This window comes from Papaver somniferum, unplaced genomic scaffold, assembly GCF_003573695.1.
Source record: "Papaver somniferum cultivar HN1 unplaced genomic scaffold, ASM357369v1 unplaced-scaffold_10, whole genome shotgun sequence".
Taxonomy (NCBI): domain Eukaryota; kingdom Viridiplantae; phylum Streptophyta; class Magnoliopsida; order Ranunculales; family Papaveraceae; genus Papaver; species Papaver somniferum.
Window position 1 is genome coordinate 14,860,861 of NW_020618825.1, and position 17,807 is coordinate 14,878,667.

The window sequence follows — 17,807 nt, forward strand, 5'->3', positions numbered from 1 at the left end:
CTTTTGCTCACATATATGCGCTATCGGTGCACAGTACACAATGAAGAATTTTCTCGTCATATACTAGGGTTTAGACCGTCTAAAAGTTCGACAGAAACCTAACGAAGTCTGTAGATCAAGTTAATACAAAGCACATCCTAATAAAATCAAAAGAAAACTAGCCTCGAATCTTAATAGATTAAGTTTTCGATTGCAACAGAAATCCAAAAGCCCTAAAAGGTTCAAGAAACATATAGCATAACACCATCACTGTTAGTAATCCTTATCAAGAAACTACGACAACCATTGTAGACTAACTACGACCTTAAAGCAAAACTAACCCTTCTTTCTTTCTTTAACAAGGTAAGCCTCTTGCGCCGTCTACAACTTCTTTTCCTTCCTCCTGGTGAAAGGATATATATATAACTCTACTGTAAAACCTACCCTTTTATTATTTCGGCTGATATTACTCAACCTAGCACAAAAATAGGTAAACCTAATTCAAGTTTCTTAAGGGAGTCCACTAACTTGATACGGGTACCCAACCTCATATATTAGACTAGGAATTACTGGTTAATCCAGTTTTAGAAGAACCGCTTAGTGTGTGGTCCAGTACTAAAATAAATTTAATCGCTGGTCCAAAAACATGTTTTTGGACCAGATTCTTTACTCGGTCGTCCATAAAACGTGCGAGACGTTATGCTGCCTTTTCTTAAATGCCGAAAATCACTCTTTGTGTATAATACCGATAGAGATGATATACTTCAGTTCTATACAAACAGAGTTCTCGATCTCTTCTCTGATGATGACGATTTCTCGATCTATTCTGTGTTGATGGCGATTTTCGTTAGGTTTTTCAAATCGTTATTATGGTAAGTTAGGTTTTATCTCATCAAATCTGATTTTTTTTGTTCTTAATTTCTATTTTATTTATGAGTTTTAATAGAATTGGATCTGTTTTTTCTATCTTTTTGTGATTCATAGATTCATACCTTGTTTTAATTGAATTGGATCTACTTGTTTTGAATGAATTTGATACTGAAATCGATAAAAGGTTCTTCTATGGGAGTGATTGTAATGGACTCATTGGGTTCTCTAGGTTAGAAGGACTTGCCGGTAAGCAAAAGAGTTTTGCTGATATCTTTCAGGTGACCTGCTTTTACTGTCTTCAATAGTTTTGCTTTTTTAAGTTTTTTGGTTTGTGTTATGTATTATAATTTGGATCAGTTAACATGACCAGGCTCAATATTTGATATTTATACCATCACTAGACTAGTTTGCTCTGCCTCTTGCGAGGGATTGAGTGGAATACCGAAGTAAATTGGAAGTATCATCATATTAGAATACAAGTGGATTCCTTTTTGAGATTTTAATGCGTTCAATAGCCTTTTCCTGTTCGTTTGATGTTTCTTGCAGTGGTATTGTATACCTTAGATATTACCAGGCTCAAAATTTTAATTGTGCGTTGCTTTTAAGGCTAAAGGGTTGAATATGACTTATACCTTAGACATTCGTGTGTATGTTACTCATTATAAGTCTCATATGGTGAATTTGTTATTAGTTTGTTTGGAAAATCACTAGTTAACTCGAATTACCTTTAATCAGCATGTTAGATTAGTGGTGCAAGCCATGGTTTTAAAAAGTCGCCTCGCGCTTTAACACCTATTTTTTGTGTTTTTATGCAGTACATATCGATACGTACTAGGTTTTCACTTAGTACATATTAATGTCTGCTAGCTTTTTATGCAGTACATATCAATGCCTATTAGGTTTTTACACAGTACATATCAATGCGTTGATTTGCCGGTTTTCAGAACTGAGGCTTCTTTGGAAGACGAATCGAATGGGTTAGTGAAGATACGGAACTCAGATGATTTTAATCTTAGTTTCAGCATCTCTTCAGTTGGCTGAACCCTTGTAGCTTTGGATTTAAGATGCTAAAAATATGAAACTTTTTTTGCCTGTAAGTATCTAATCGCTACATATCAACATGAAACTTTTTTTGCCTGTAAGTATCTAATCGCTACATATCAACATGTACTAGGTTTTCACTCTGTACATGTGAATATGTACTAGGGTTTTCACTTTGTACATGTGAATATGTGGTTATCCAACAATACGGGGGATATTTACTAAGTTTTTAATCGCTACATATCAATATGTACTAGGTTTTCACTCTGTACATGTGAATATGTTCTAGGGTTTCACTATGTACAAATCAATATGTACTGCTGCAAAGGAAACCCGAGACTCGCAAGAGGTACAAATTGATCTTGACATTTTGTATGTAGGGTAGATTTTTCCGTTTTAAGAGCATCTCATTTTGTATCATAGGCAATCATATCATTAGGGTTATGTTTACCTGAAATTGAGTTTCATAGCATTTTCGTTAATACATATTCGTATTTTGTCACTACAAATTTTGTCATTGAATATGTAACCCCAAACTAGTAGTATTGAAGCATACTTTTGGGAATTATCAGGTCTTTTGGATCAAATAATACATTGATCAATCTACTAGGGTTTCACTCAGTACATATTATATACTTGGTTTCACTTGGTACATATCAATATGTAATGTAGTTGGTTGAGTTACGTTTTTTGGGTTTTCACTTGGTACATATAAATATGTATTGTAGTTGGCTGAGTTTCGTTTTAGTACATATCGGTATGTACTGTGGGATCGATCATACACTTTATCCTTCAGTACATATCAATATGTACTGCTGAATCATACATAACTAGATTTGTGGTGCGTATCCAAGAGTATATAATTAAGACTTCTTAACGGGGGTCCCGCCCCTCGTAAACAAGAAATTTATTTAACTGAATGGATCAAGATCCTATTGGTTACTCAACTACTGGTATAATATGAAGGAAAATCATATTTGCAGCTTTTAGTATGACGGAATATTCATCTCTGTCTCATGTTTGCAGCTTTTAGTATTAAGGAAAATCAGTTTGGTTGAGTTTTATCCTTCGTAATTCTTGAACAACGATGGCTAAATCATAAATTTTATGGTAATGCAGTAGCGCACTCAAGCATATGTACCAAGTTAAAATGAACTTTGTGTACATTCATTCCAATTACGTGAGTACTGTCCACCGTAAGTCAGTTATTTGAACCCTTTGTTTATATTTAACGTATTAGTACTATGTTTACAAGAGCTTCCTGTCAAATCTATTACAGAAATGGATGCGCTCAGTGGTGCAAGCTTGCTAGACTAATTTTAGTCAAAATATTTTTTCACTAGGAATAGTTGAGAGACATAATAAAGTACTGAGCGAATTTTCATTTTTCCATTATCCAACAGTACATATGTGATATATAATGAAAGTAATATGTTTGTTGTGCATCTACAATAGTATCCATTTTTGTCTAAGATCTCTAAGTTTATAAATCTAATATGCCGTTTTTGTTTTTTCAATTGAGTACATATTTTGATGTATCGGAATGGAAATGAACTATGCGTTTGATGGACTGCAGGGAAATGACTAACAAATATGCATAAGAAGGGGCAAGCATGGAGATAAAGGCACTATCTTTGCAAGGTTTTGGAAGTACATCTCCATATATAGAGTACATATTATGTTTTGACAATTCAGTATATTTTTTTCACAGTACATATGTATATGTACTCTGATAACTAGTAGGTTTTAGCTAAATATATATCGGTATTTTATAGGTTTTTACTTAATACATATCAATATGTCTTAGTACATATTAATATGTACTAGGCTTTCAGTTCTTATTTTCTTCACATGTATCTATGTACTGCAATTTTCTGTTTCTATTTGAATTTTATGACAAGTTTCTTTCAAATAAATCTTCATCAGATTAGGTACTTTGTTGACGACAACATATCACACTCCGGGTTTGCGCAGAGAAATCACACGCCGGGCTTGACAGCTTGCTTACCCGGCATACTATTCACCTGACGCGTGTCATCTTATGGAGAAAGAGGTGTTGCGTGGCGGTGAATTGTGCAACCACATTTTAAGATATAACTCTAGAATATGCTAAACCAGATCCTCACACTCCAAAAAAAGGCTCATCCAACGGAATTTCTTATTTTTAATAGAATTAATAATAGACTTGAACTTGTAGTACTTGATAAGTTTCCAGGGAGGATGTATATTGTTAGTAAAATCGTCATTTTTGTTTATTTTCTTCCTATTAGTCGTTGTTAAAGGAGATCTTTTGCAGGGTCTGGCTAAGACCTCGTATAAGAGATAATTTTATGCCTTTTTCTCCTCTTCCATGCTGCAGATTGTCTGCATTATCTTTTGATTTTTTTAATGAAAAACTGCTGATCATTTTTAACAATACCTAGTTTATGATATTTTTTTGTAGTCCTTTCTGTTCTAAAAAAATTCTGAGTATAAAGTTCCAATTTTCTTATGTGTGTCATTTTTTACATTACATGCAAATATGTATTGTAGGTATTCAATGCTTCTTACTTATTTTTCAGTCTTCATAATGACAGTATAGGACGACAATATAACACTGCAAATAATGGTTAAGAAAAAAAAACTGTCCAAATAAAAAGCATGACATTTGCATTGAATCCGAAAGAGCGATTACAAGTTTTTTTTTAAAAAAAAAAATAGATTCTGATAAATGAATATACTTCATCATTTACATTATAAGATTTTAAAATTCCAAACTTATAAGTAATGTCAACTAAAATCTACTTTAGGGAAAGTTTTCATAAAATGGATTCAAATTTTTTCTGGTGACAAAAACAGTGTTGTTGGCATTGTAAGCACACCATAATATTCGATGGCTCTGCAGAAAAGTGCTTGATGAGGGGAAATTGCTCTTTTCCTGCAGTGAGTTAGCATAATCCTCCAAGTTAGCAATTCCGAGCGCCTATTACAAAATCACCAGCTGCAAGATCAATAGGTCTTGGAAGATAAATCTGTGGACTAAACACTGCAAAAAACCTGAGCATTGGAAACCATACTGGTTTAGTTGCCTAAGATGAGTTTTTAGTTGCCAAACAGAAAGGAAACTAATGGTAGTTGCCAGGCTTTGGTTGCCGTATGGGTTGTTTCGAAATGCAAAGGCAACTACCAAAACTGGCTTGTTGCTATGCGTACTTTTGGCAACTCAAATTTTAGTAGCCAAATACGTTATTTGTTAAGTGCGATAAATTAGACCTACTAGTTTTCGCAGTTGTTAGTTACTTGCCAAACATTCAAACAACTACATCTATCTAGTTATCATGTACTTGCCAAACAATATGGCAACTAATATACATCTTGTTGTGAATTTATATGGCAACCAATTTGGTAGTAACCAAATATTGTTATTTCATAATTGCAATAGGTTAAAGCAATTAAGTTGTAGTTGGCATGTAGTTTCCGATTCATTCAACAAGTAACATCAGTAGTTGTCAGATGGTTCCTGATTCAATTCACAACTAAAATCGGCAACAACATATGGAATTGCTTTAAAATCTGACAGTTTTGTAGTTCCCATATGACAGGTGCTAGATTAATTACTTTGGGCTCTGTAAAAGTTGCCAATGAAGGTTCAGTTGGTCAAATGTATAGACCAATGCATGCAGCTTTCATAGATTGCTGTGCTGTTCAGACCAATGCATGCAGCTTTCATAGATTGCTGTGCCAAAGTGGTTGGGACTTGGTTCAACGAAATAATACCACAAAAGTTTAGTAATTAATTGGTCAAACGTTCAAACCAATGCAATTTCTAGGTAGCAGAGTTCTGTAAACTAATATTAATACGAAATTAACAATTAAATTAAATAAATGCATGCCATAACTAAAGCTGAACACAAACTAATTCCAAAGTAATTTATTATTTATAATTAATAATACATTTATTATTTCGATTACAACAAAGATATACATAAGAGATCACATTATGCCTATAAAAAAGAAAAAAGAAAAAACAAACATAGGGATGATAACAATCTGATGGTACAATGCTGCTTGGTCAGCACGAACAGATGGTCCTTCCAAAGAGATGCACTGCAACACAAATGCCATACAAAAAAGAGGATCAGATGAAATGGCACCAGTTTGAACCATCTTATAAGTAAACAATAAGATTCTCTTGGCAACCTACTAAGGAAAACAGGCCAATTTGAAAATACATTGACAGACAACTATTTGTGACAAAATAGCACGTTCTAATTTACATGAAAACAGGTTCTCTGTAAAACACAGAAAAAGCTACAAGAAAAAGAATAGTGTAGATACCTTTTAGTCAAAAACCAATAAGCCTTCCTCTTAACCTGGTTAGATTTGATAAAAACATAAAAACCACAACTTAAGAACGCAAGCTCATTCAAATTCATGAAGAATGCATTGAAGTATTACAACGGAGCTTGTTCATGCTTATTAAACTTCCAGTCAAATCGAATTCGAAAACAACAATTAAGGATAATAAAATCATGTGAGAACCATTTCAATTATTGCAAGGCTAATATGAAGAATAAAAGAGCAGATGAGTCTATATAAACTTATTATTAACCTAATAATAGTAATTAAAAGAGATACTATAATCTAAATGATACACACATAAGAACAATCAAGAACACCATTAATCAGAACTAAGACACTACCAGAATGATGTGTTACAGCAACAGGTAGGGAGAGTACTGGCTTTTACACATGAAAAGATATTCACCACTTAAATGATATGCCTAAGAAAATCAACATACACAAACTAAAGATTTAAATATAAATTTAAGATTGAATAACCAATATCAGAGATAAATGAATAACTAGCATTACATGGGAGTCAATAGACAAGATTCAATTTCGTTTACAACACTAACGTAATTTTGGGCTAACAGAACCAATTGCCAGGCACTTGCCAAACACGTTGAAAGCTAATTTTATTTAGTAGGATCCAAGAAACATTTATACCAGCTAGCCAACAATGACATAATATTATAACAAACAGTCTGGTTTCGCCAAAATTAAATGCCGGAAATCTAGATGCAATAAATAGCCAAACAAAAGAAAGTATACCAAACAAAATTTGAAACCTACAAACAATTTGCTAAAAGAAATCTGGTGAAACCAAAAATGCTACGGAGACTACATAATTTCAACGTTTTTCAATGATAAAGTCATAACCTGATCAACATTATATAGGTGAGATCTGAGTACATGACTTCTACCCACTAACTACATGCTGCAATCACAACTAATGTTTAAAACAATCTAACATACTGACCATTATCTAATCCCACTAACAACCTTAATGGCCGGCTTTGTTAACAGCACTACTAACAACTGGTTAGTGTTATATGGAAATTAAAGGAATATGTGCAAGGAATTGAAACATGAATTCCTACTAAACAAGACTTCCTAGATTGAGTTTAATTAAAACTCTAATAATCAGATAATACTTATAAAGTTGAAAATTTCACATAAAAATAGTAAGAGTAAATCTACAAAACACTAACTCATAGAGCAATAGAGATCTTAAACATACACAGTGAAGATATGCAAGATTTAACAAGGAATCCCCCGCAAAATTCAGCAACTGATTCAGAAGGCTCTACCTCAATCTTCATTTTATCATCTACAAAATCAAAAATACTAACCGGAATAAGTTAGTAACACTAATTAACCCATCAAAACTAATCAAATGACCAACAGTAAATGAGACTTAGCTTACGCAGAGGTGTTCTCTCATGTACATCCTTAAACTCCTTCCTATTTTGGGAATCAACTCTTCACAAAATCGAGATGGAGACTTCATGGATCCGTATAGACAAATGGAATTGATGTTAACGGTAGTGGTCATAATTACAGACTTCTTCGCAATAACAGTTGGGTTGTTTTGAATCTAGGGCAATTGGATTGAAGACTTCTTCCAAAGCAGCAGCAACAAAAGATTTTGGGGGTTTTCTGGGCCGTATGAGATTGGGGTTGATGATCTTGGGAAAGGGAAGAAGATTAGTATGATTGCTGAACTGCGGGGTCGAATTGGTGAAAATTTTGAGCAGAATTTTATGCCCACAGTGCACATATTGATGGACCGAGAGTTCAAAGATTTAGGGTTTTTAAAAAACAAATGAACCAATAATTTCAGTTCTTCAAAACAATACTTACAACAACAGAAAACCTCAAACCTCCTTTGGTTTCATCACTTCGACTAATACTAGCACTTCGTCCTCCGTGAATCTCTACTTGCCTTTCGTCCTTAACCATCGATGAATCTCTACATTCACTTTGGCAAAAAAAAACCTTCACCATCAACGGATCTATGATAGATTTCATTTGATGTGTCTCTGCAACAGGGTTAAGTTTAACATCAATTCTTTCGCTTGATAGATTTCATAGATCTCATTTCTTTCGATTAGAAATCAAAAGGAGGATTATATTAGAGAGAGGATGCAAAGAGAGTTGAGATAACGGCGCAGAAGTGGGAAATGAAGAGATTAGGGTTATGGCTGGGTGATAATATCCATATGGGTGTCATACAGTGTATCAGGTTGGATGATTATACTAGCTCCAACGCTTACGTGATTGGTTGAGGAAGATCTAATGGTTATTTACAGCCACGTGTAAATTAAACAAACGATACTTTGTATTCCGATCCTCAATTGGAAAGATGCATTTGGTATAAAAAAAAAATCCCCAAAAAATTTCGATCCTCAATTGGAAAGATGCATTTTGTATAAAAAAAATAAATCCCCAAAGAAACCTCAGCGACAGTAATTCAATGGTAAAATTATTAGAGGATGTGATGATTTTTTAGATGTTTGATACTCGCACACTTGTATTCGTAGAGTAGTATTAGTTTAGTTGGATGTATGAAACTCTTTTTTGAAATATATAGTCAAATGATTATTTTTTTTGAATTGACTTCCATAAATCTAAAAACATGTCTAACGAGATCAAACAAATGCTTCAGTCGGATAAATTTGACTTGGAATCAACTTATTTTCTTTTTCGATAAAAAAAAAAAACTGTAACTATTTTGCAAAAATGCATAGTGGAAATGAATTACAAGGAAAAAAAATTAAGTTTGAAATCCAATATTTGTCATAGACCTTCGATGCATATAAAATAAATCTAAAAGCAAATGAATTTCTTTTTGGAATTGACTTGTGCAGATCGCTAAGCATATCGGATGAGGAGTGATTAGGAGTTACAGCGATTTTTCTCCAAAATCCATATATAAATATAATACTAGTTCGAATAGTATCGCAACCCTAATCAAAATACGTTATGATATTAATATTTCGGCTTTCTAATTCCAAATAAAATCTTGTTTTCAGTTGTCCTTTGATATATCCTACAGACAACCTCGAACGTCATTATATTCCTCAAGAGGATACATATGTATGTACACTTTGGTTGTTTAAGCCATAAAATGAATCCATTTTTCTTGTTATTCTTCTCGGTCTAAGGTTCATGAAATTTTTAATGAGTTTAGAGAGGATTTTTTTTTGTTGAGTTAGGTTTCCTTGTTTCACATTTTTAGTTTTCTCCGAGTAAGGTTAAAAGAGAAACGTAACCCTAGATAGGAGGGTAATAAAAATGTAGGAACAGTAAGAGATGGCTATGTTTATATTTTTTATTTACTTTCAGGTTTATCATAGATATTATGGTGGGGTGTCTCAAGTAACTAATTAACGAATTTTAGAGTCGTATACTTTTCTTAAACAAATTTTAGAGTGGTATAACCCTTTCTCCAAATTGACTTATGTAAAACTATATGCGCCTCCGATTCAATTGAACACAACTTATAAAGTTGTATATACGTGCGTTGTCATGGAATTCGGCTTATACACATCCATCGATATTACTCAATTCTACATGACTTCACCTGGATTGAATCAATTTCTCCGGTTACAAATTAATCTCACATAATGTCACTCGAACTTGCTCAATTTTATTTGGATATTCAATTAATTTCTTTATTATTAGTGGTGGAACGCATGCGCAAAGGTCAATCTTTCTGAAGAACTTTTTCCCCGACTTGTTATATCTATTACTTTCTTCAAATATCCCCAAATTTCGCTCCACTAATCTTATCGAACAACGTATTAACAAGATTTTATTGATTACAAATGATACAAGTCTCCTGTTCGATCTATAAACATGGAGTACAAATATCATTGACATGTGCATACATGTATGGTCCATTTTTACCGAAAATACTTCCTATCATATTATTTATCCCAAAACATTTCTCGCGAAGACTGGATGCACATGTCTCGTACAACGGTAAAGGCACCCTCTTTTTTCCATATGCAGGCTGAACGCAGCGAGATCAATTCCTATCAGAGAAGATTGGATTCTCATTTTCACCAATTTCCTCTAAAGATAGAATTGAGATTAGGTCTTGTTGATAGGGTGGCAGTTGGATTAGTAATGAGACTTGTCCAACTTGCTTGTCCACCAAACTTATACAATATCGCTTGACCTTACTCGTTTTCATCGTGATACCATCCATTTCCTCGACTATCCATTAGTTTCACCGAATATCTATCGATCTTACTCAATTTTACTGACTTCACCTGGATTTCGTCAATTTATATGGTATTCATCAATATAACTCAATGTCGCTCGACTTTGCTCAATTTCACTCGGATTCCTTCGATTTTTCCTTTAAATGCATAAATTTTACCTAATATCCACCGACCTCAATTACTTTCTCAAGGTTTTAGTATGATCCTTTGGATTGATCCAAATCTTAGCAATCGAATCCTTTGAATTCGAAATCAGTTTTTAATCGGATGATCAGGAAGCATGAAAAAAATACATGGATACTAATGACAAGAGCTCGAAACTCGTCCGCAAAAGCTTTTTCATCGAGTAAAAAATAGTCATACACCACCACAAAAAAAAAAGTCACTAATATAATTCAACATCGTACTTATGCACACCTTAAAAATTATAGATTCAAATTAAAGTACAGATTTTATAAAATTGTAACAAAAATGTATTTTTTTTTCCTTTTTTGAAGGAGAAAAAAAATGTAATTTTCAGTCAAAGTAAAAATCAAGATGAAAATCATCTGTCTTACATTGATCCGTTTGCCACCAGTTCCACCAATAGAAAACCAAGAATCTCTAATACACCAGTGGATGCAAACATAAATATTCACACGGATTGCCACCTTGTCCCATGGAGGGAAAATTTCTCCAAAAATTTCGTGTGGCGGCAAAAGAAAAAAAACCGCGGGAACGTTCGCGCTCTTCTTTATGTGGACCGTCAAATATTTTGGGTTAAGATAAAAATGTTGAAACCCTAAACTCTCTACTACTCTCCCTGAAACTCTCTACTGCTCAATCTTCTGAAACGTAACTCCCCATCCTTCAAACGCTAACTCGATTTCAGAAATATTCTCTCTTTCTCTTCTAAGTTCTTAGTAAAACAGCTCTTATCTTCTCTAATTGAAATCGAAGACCTAAAGGAGAGAAATTAGGGCTTTTCAATTTCTGTCTGGTTTATAAGGTTGGTTTCAATATGTTTGAATTATGCTTTTTTAACTTCGATTTGAGTTTTGATTTAGAAGTTCTATGAAGTGGGTTTAGTATGAAATTTTATTTCTTTTTAAGGGATTTAATATCCTGGTTGTTCGATTTTGTTTTGGGGTTGTAAGAGTTTGAAATTGGGGAAATCTTGAGGATCTGGTGTAATAGGTTCTCTTTGATTTGTGTTTCTATTTTTTCTGTTGAGAATCAGGTTAGGGTTCTGTTAATTTTGTTTTGGGGTTTGTCAATTTGGTGCAATTTTCTTTCACTCTCTTGGAAAAGAAATCCCCAAATTTTAAGTTTTTCTCCTTCCCTTTTTGAGTTTTTCTGGTTTGCTCCTTGAAACGAAAATTTTAAGGTTGTTTTTGGGTAAATCGTAGTATATTACCGATCATCTGCTCGATTTTGAGTTAGTCTGTTTTTTTTTTTTGGTTCAGATGGAGAATTATATTGATTGAGTTTGATAATTTGGAGTTAAATTTGTTTTTTTGTTTTTTTTTTTGGTGCAATTGGATAATTTTACGGATTGAGTTAGAGAATTTTGAGTTGAATCTGTAATAATGTAGGAAGTTACTGTTACTAGGGCAAAGTTTTGTTATGATTCATGGGTTAAAACAAGTAATCTTTGAAGAATGTTTTGGTTTTCATTTCTTGCACGTATACGTTTTTAACTGACCTTTATGTGTTTGTGAAAATGCCTAAGAATGGACATTGTTATGATAATTCTTGTTTTTTCATTGATTAGGTTACTTTGAGTCTTTGATAGGCTGATTCGAGTCAATGAGAATATATGATACAACTGTTGGTCGTGTTATCTGTAACTTGTCGCCTAATTATGTTCTATGATATCACTGCTTTTGTGTAGGAATTAAACTGATTTTCTAAATTTTTATTTGGTTGTAATGTAGGATTTAAAGAAAAAGGAGGAGCTGCAGGCTAAGGAGGCCGAACTGAATAAAAGTGAACGGGTAATTTTTGTACTACTGATGAAACAAGCACATCCAGTATTTTTGTACTTCAGTTTTGTAATTTCTGTTGAAGTCATGGGTCGTCCAGCAGTCATACTATCACTATGTATGTATTATCAGTTAACTAGTATGCTTGTTTCTTTTGTGTCCATCAAATCTCTTTCGCCGGTTAAGTAAGTGCATTGAGAAGTAGATTATGGCACGCACTAGGCAACTCCTAGGTAATGGAAATTGCTTAAATGTTGATGTTGCTCCCACTGTGGAGATTGCAAGGATAAAACAAAAGAAAAAGGATACAAGGATCAATTGCCCTGGAACATTAAGCTTTCCACAGATGATTCTGGAAAACACAAAGGAGATGGAGTTCTGTCATATGAAGATCCATCTGATGCACAAGCAGCTGGAGGGTTTTACAACAGTGAGTTTTCTCAAGGGAAATATCTGAATTGATTTGTGCGCATATCAGATTAGTATTGACACATGCTTTCTCTTGCTTATCAGATTAAGATTTGCGGGGATATGAAATCAGTGATACAATGGTAGCTAGATCTGCACCTAGAGTTGCACTTGCTTTTGGACAGGGGTACATATCTCTTTTTCACTCTATTTGTAAACTCTGTATTAAAAGTTGTTTAAATTAGTTTGATCATTTATGAATCAATATTGAATATCAGGTAATAGATTTACCGGTGGTATACCATCATCAATTGGTAAGATTCCACTCCAAGGGTTACTAATTCATGACAACATGTTAATAGGAAATTTACCTTTCAGTATGGGAGATCTCACAAGTCTTAGACATTTGCACTTAGGAAAAAACCGGGTAAAACTCTTTCAAAGTTTTGGAAATCCTGTGAATCTTTTTGAAGCTGATCTCTCTAGAAAGGCTTTGTCTGGTCCCAGTCCTGCTCACCTAGTTAAGTTAACCTCAATGTTAGTGCACCTAAAATGTGGTCAGGAAATATACCAAAATCTTGGTTATTAAAATTGAACCAATTTTTCACTTATATTTAGCTGGAACAGGGTTAACAGGGGAAAATCTTTAAGTCAATATCCATTTCTGGCAGGGGTAGGGGCTCAGAGTTTTGTTTTTTTATTTCTTCTGGCTTCTTTTTTGTCCTTTTAATGAGGAATTAGTCTTTGAACCACCATGTAAGAAAAGTGGAAATGGAGTAGAAATTCAAGATCTATTTGCTGTATAAGGCTTTTAGATAATGCGTAGACTGTCCCTAGCATGTTCAATTTATGAATTTTCACCTTATAGGATGAACTTTAGTTGCATTGTTGCAGTGATTTCTAAATTGTCACTCTTACGGGGGTGAACTTTAGTTGCCAAGAAATATGCTTGTTCTTCTGAACTAGTACTATATCTATTTGGTGTACCTTTCTATGCATACATTCTCATTCTAGTCCATAACTCTTATCGTGTATCTCTCTGTTTTCTTGTAGGAAACAAATAAGAATATGCACCATGTACTTGGATCGTCCAATTAGTCCTGGTTGCTAGCAAAGGATTGAGTGTTCATTGATATCCCCAAAATTTTATTTAGAAACCCTGGTAGGTAACTCCTTCAAACTACTTCGATTTTAAGCTTTGGTTAACTTTATTTTGTGCCTTCCTATGCACTTTTTCTTATTGCTTCTTTGGTTCAGTTTTCAGGTTCATTGCTTCCATGCATTGCGAATGAGTGAGCTTCCATTTGTGCCTTCTGCAGTTTCTTCAAGCAAGGACTTTCTTCATCGGTATGTAACTACTTGAAATGTTTTCTCTGCAGTTGGCTCACAAATTTTAATTTCATGACTTGTTCTTTAACTTTCATCCAATAAATCATGATCTTGCTTTAGTACAAGTCTCATCTGGTTACATCTGAAAGCAATTAAGATAATTATCATTGTATCCCACTCAATCGACACTAGTCTTAACTTAAATGATCAGGTGCGGAACTTGTAAGTGATAAATGATCAAGTTTTCTGATGTTGTTCATTTGATACAAATCACATGTTCATGATGTTCTTCTCTTGCTTTTCTTTTCAACATCCTGGCCTTAAAATATGGGATAAAGTTGTTCCATTTCTCAAATGGCATAGCGTCTAATAAAGTTTCTAATTTAATGTTTTTCTCATCACTACTCTTTTTACTAAGAGTTGGCATTGATAATATTTGACTTAAAACGAAAACTGTCGTGAAACAACAGTCATGAAACGTTTTTTTTTTCCTGTAGTGGTAGATTGAAGTCGTTTCAATGATGAATAAAAGATTAGGTTCTTTGGCCAAGGTTAGATATTGTTCCCCATGGACTTTACATTTTTCACTTAGCCTTGCTATTATGTTTAAAATATTTTGGTTTTTCCTTTTAATGTTCATATATCTTACATGTACAGGGACTCCTGAGTACCAGGATGCATTTATGAATTTCATAGGTATAGACCATATGATCAATGGGAAACTTGGAAATCCTGAAATCATCAGTTGTCCTTGTATTGACTGTGAGAATCTTGTTGTGCGAATTCCTGGGAACAAAGTGTTTTGTCACTTGCAACGGATGGATCCTACTTGCATCTAATGGATATTTCATGGGGAGCCGGCTAGCTGCTAGCACTTCTAATTATGTTCACCAAGAGAGAGCAACACCTAATTATCTTCACGAAGAGAGAGCAGCACCTAGTGTATATCAGGTGGATATTTCATGTTGAAGATCAGGTTCATGATGGGGAGTTGGCCAAGCTGGTGGAAGACATTGACACCCGGTTATTCCCAGATTGTATAGTGCATGCAGTTGACTATCACTATTGAATTATATAAGCACCAGACCGTAAGTGGTTCATTATGAAAAGCTTTTGATGAACTTCTTTCTAAGGCAAATTGTTGGATGTTAACTTTCTCTTAGGTCTGACATTTGTTAATTTGAAGTCATGTTATTTATAACCTTGGACAATAGGTGTCACAATCTTAACGGTGAAGAGGGGAATGATTCTAGCATTGGTATTGGTAGTGGGTGAAGATGGGAGTGATCAAAGTTGGGATTAATTGTCCTATATTTGGACTATATTTGGACTATGTTAGTTGTCCACGTCATAGACTTTTCCATTTATAACACCCTTTTTACTTCTGTATGAACTCATTGTTAGGTACTTTATTATATTATTCAAGTTAGCACTTATATTATTCAAGTGAATAATACTAGTTGATAGCAATTTGCTTCTTATCTATTTGACTTTAAGTATTCATTTTAATTGTGCATTTGTGATAGCAATTTGCACTACTTCTTCCATGTTAAGGTCATGAAAAAGTGATTTGATATTGTTAAAAAGACGGCACAAAGCTTACAAATCTGGAACATTATAGAGGATAGTTGATGACTTAGACTTACACCCGTAATACCGGAGTTCAAGTCACCACATAATCTATTTGGTTTTGTGTTTAGAAACTAATGGGAACAGTAGTGTGGTTAAACTGTTGCCGGAGTATTCAGGAACTAGCGGTTCTGGCAGTTGCCTTTGCATGGTTCCGAAAGCATTAGGCTACAAGCGTATTTTTTGTAGTGGGCCTACATTTGTTGCTAAATTCTTTGGAAACTAACGAAAACTGGAGTTACCATTAACATGTTGCCGAAGTATACAGGAACTAGACGTTGCCGTTGTCTAGTTCCGGAAGCATTAGGCTACTAGCATATCTCATGTTGTTGGCATAAGTTTGTTGCTCAAGAATTCAGAAACTAATAAAAACAGTAGTTGCGATCAACTTGTTGCCGAAGTGTATAGGAACTACTAGCTGCCTTTGATTAGTTCCGAAAGCCTTTGACAACTAATTTTTTGAGGCAGTTGTCAGATTTTAGTGGCCTTTTTTCAGGTTTTTTGTAGTGAAACTATGAGTACCTATAGCATCCCACATACGACATGTTTTATCATCTGATGACATGTGCGAAAAAGAGAAACAACGACATATAAATTACAAAGCAATGTAAAATCAAACAAAATACGCACTGCTATTTCATATTATCGTAAAAAAAACGGTCGATCTATATAGATAACTAGTTATGCAGTACATGGGAAATATGGCTAACTGCTTTCATGTAGTACATATCATAGCTACTGCTTTCAACTAGTACATATCAGTATCTACTGTGGTATCATAATAGTGATACATATTTGTTCATACTAGGGTTTATACAGTATACATTGACATGTAGTGCACAAATTGATGCAATACATATATGTATCTACTGCTCCCATCAAGTACATATCAGCTTATATAGGGGTTTATACAGTACATAATGACATGTACTGTGTCAATCAACAAAAATGATGTGAGTAATAATGATAAACCAGCACGAATTTTCAGGCAATGAATCATAAGAATTAAAAAGAAATATGTACTGCAGTTTTTACCATTACATATGGATTTTTCTTTCATATTAGTTGTATAATCAACAAGGTTATTACATAAGAAAACGAAGTAACAAGAACATGGTGATATGTACTGACGAATACGTACTTTCAACAATATATATGTAATCTATTTGAGAACACTGCATATTGATTTGCACTAATACATATTCGTATTAATATGTCCTCAAGCTTTTAACTCTAGTACAAAGTAACCTATATTTATCAGATATAGCATGAACTTAAAATTTAAGAATAAACTACTGCATAAATCAGCAAAATCATATGAGTAATAATGATAAACCACCACAAATTTTCAGGCAATGAATCATCAAAATTACGAAGAATCACTGAGAGGAACAAAACAGATTCAATATAAGGATCGAGAGGATGCATTATATACACAACACAACTTAACAACATGATGCATTACAATTTAAAGCGAAAAAACGTACCACGTTTCAAGATTGACCATGTTTCTCATTTCTTTCCATGTGTTGGTCCTCTAGACATAAAATCCACAACTTCTGAACCTAGAAAACAGTTGGTAAAGCTTCACATTTTCATTTTCATAAAAGTATCATTTTCATTTTCATAAACACATATAACATGTTTTTTGTTGGTATATAAGCATCTAGGTACAAGGGTTTATCCAGTACATATAGATATGTAAGCATAAACTAGAATTTTTGCATACATGATGGTATGTACTGCATCTAAAAATTACTCTTTCCCTAAGTACATATCATGATAAACCGGTGCATCTAAAAATCACACTTTTTCAAGCATGAACTAAGGGTTCATATAGTACGTATCAGTACATAATTAAGCTCAATAATTAAGCATTAAGCATTAAGAAATCACTACATATTGATATGTATCAACATTAAGAATTAATAATATATATAAGAGTAATATTGATATGTAATTCAAGTAACACAACAATGATATGACAGATTTTCTTATACCGATGGTCTGTTGCGTAACAAAGATCGTATAG

General features: G+C 33.7%; 1 protein-coding gene and 1 long non-coding RNA gene across 10 annotated transcripts; one reads left to right on the plus strand and one right to left on the minus strand.

Annotated features, from left to right (window-relative positions):
* Positions 1-5,746: 5,746 nt before the first annotated feature.
* On the minus strand, positions 5,747-8,379 carry LOC113327009. Of its 5 annotated transcripts, none has more exons than XR_003348679.1 (4): positions 7,640-8,379; positions 7,454-7,560; positions 6,208-6,242; positions 5,747-5,976 (listed from the first exon to the last, which is right to left on the minus strand). XR_003348679.1 is itself a non-coding variant. In XM_026574655.1 (3 exons), the coding sequence occupies exons 1-3, from the start codon at positions 8,242-8,244 to the stop codon at positions 5,874-5,876; spliced, it is 306 nt and encodes a 101-aa protein (XP_026430440.1). In that variant the 5' UTR covers positions 8,245-8,379; the 3' UTR covers positions 5,747-5,873. The 5 variants fall into 5 exon arrangements, 1 of the variants encoding a protein (XP_026430440.1); XR_003348680.1 differs by having other exon boundaries at positions 5,789-5,976; positions 7,454-7,543; XR_003348681.1 differs by lacking the exons at positions 7,454-7,560; positions 7,640-8,379 and adding an exon at positions 6,573-7,440.
* Positions 8,380-11,209: 2,830 nt separating this feature from the next.
* LOC113326147 lies at positions 11,210-15,582 on the plus strand. Of its 5 annotated transcripts, none has more exons than XR_003348334.1 (7): positions 11,210-11,433; positions 12,362-12,839; positions 12,923-13,004; positions 13,871-13,979; positions 14,075-14,164; positions 14,644-14,697; positions 14,804-15,582. It is a non-coding gene; the product is annotated as an uncharacterized LOC113326147 (long non-coding RNA). The 5 variants fall into 5 exon arrangements; XR_003348336.1 differs by having other exon boundaries at positions 14,082-14,164; XR_003348335.1 differs by lacking the exon at positions 14,644-14,697 and having other exon boundaries at positions 11,211-11,433; positions 12,362-12,421; positions 12,687-12,839.
* The last annotated feature ends 2,225 nt before the right edge of the window (positions 15,583-17,807 follow it).

Bases quoted from the DNA above. Each gene is read 5' to 3' on its own strand.
- LOC113327009 (XM_026574655.1), bottom strand. From the start codon at position 8,244: ATGAAATCTATCATAGATCCGTTGATGGTGAAGGTTTTTTTTTGCCAA. The intron at 6,243-8,076 runs GTAAGTATTGTT...AAATCTAACCAG, and splicing joins GTTTGAGGTTTTCTGTTGTT to GTTAAGAGGAAGGCTTATTG. The intron at 5,977-6,207 runs GTATCTACACTA...TTTGTGTTGCAG, and splicing joins TATTGGTTTTTGACTAAAAG to TGCATCTCTTTGGAAGGACC.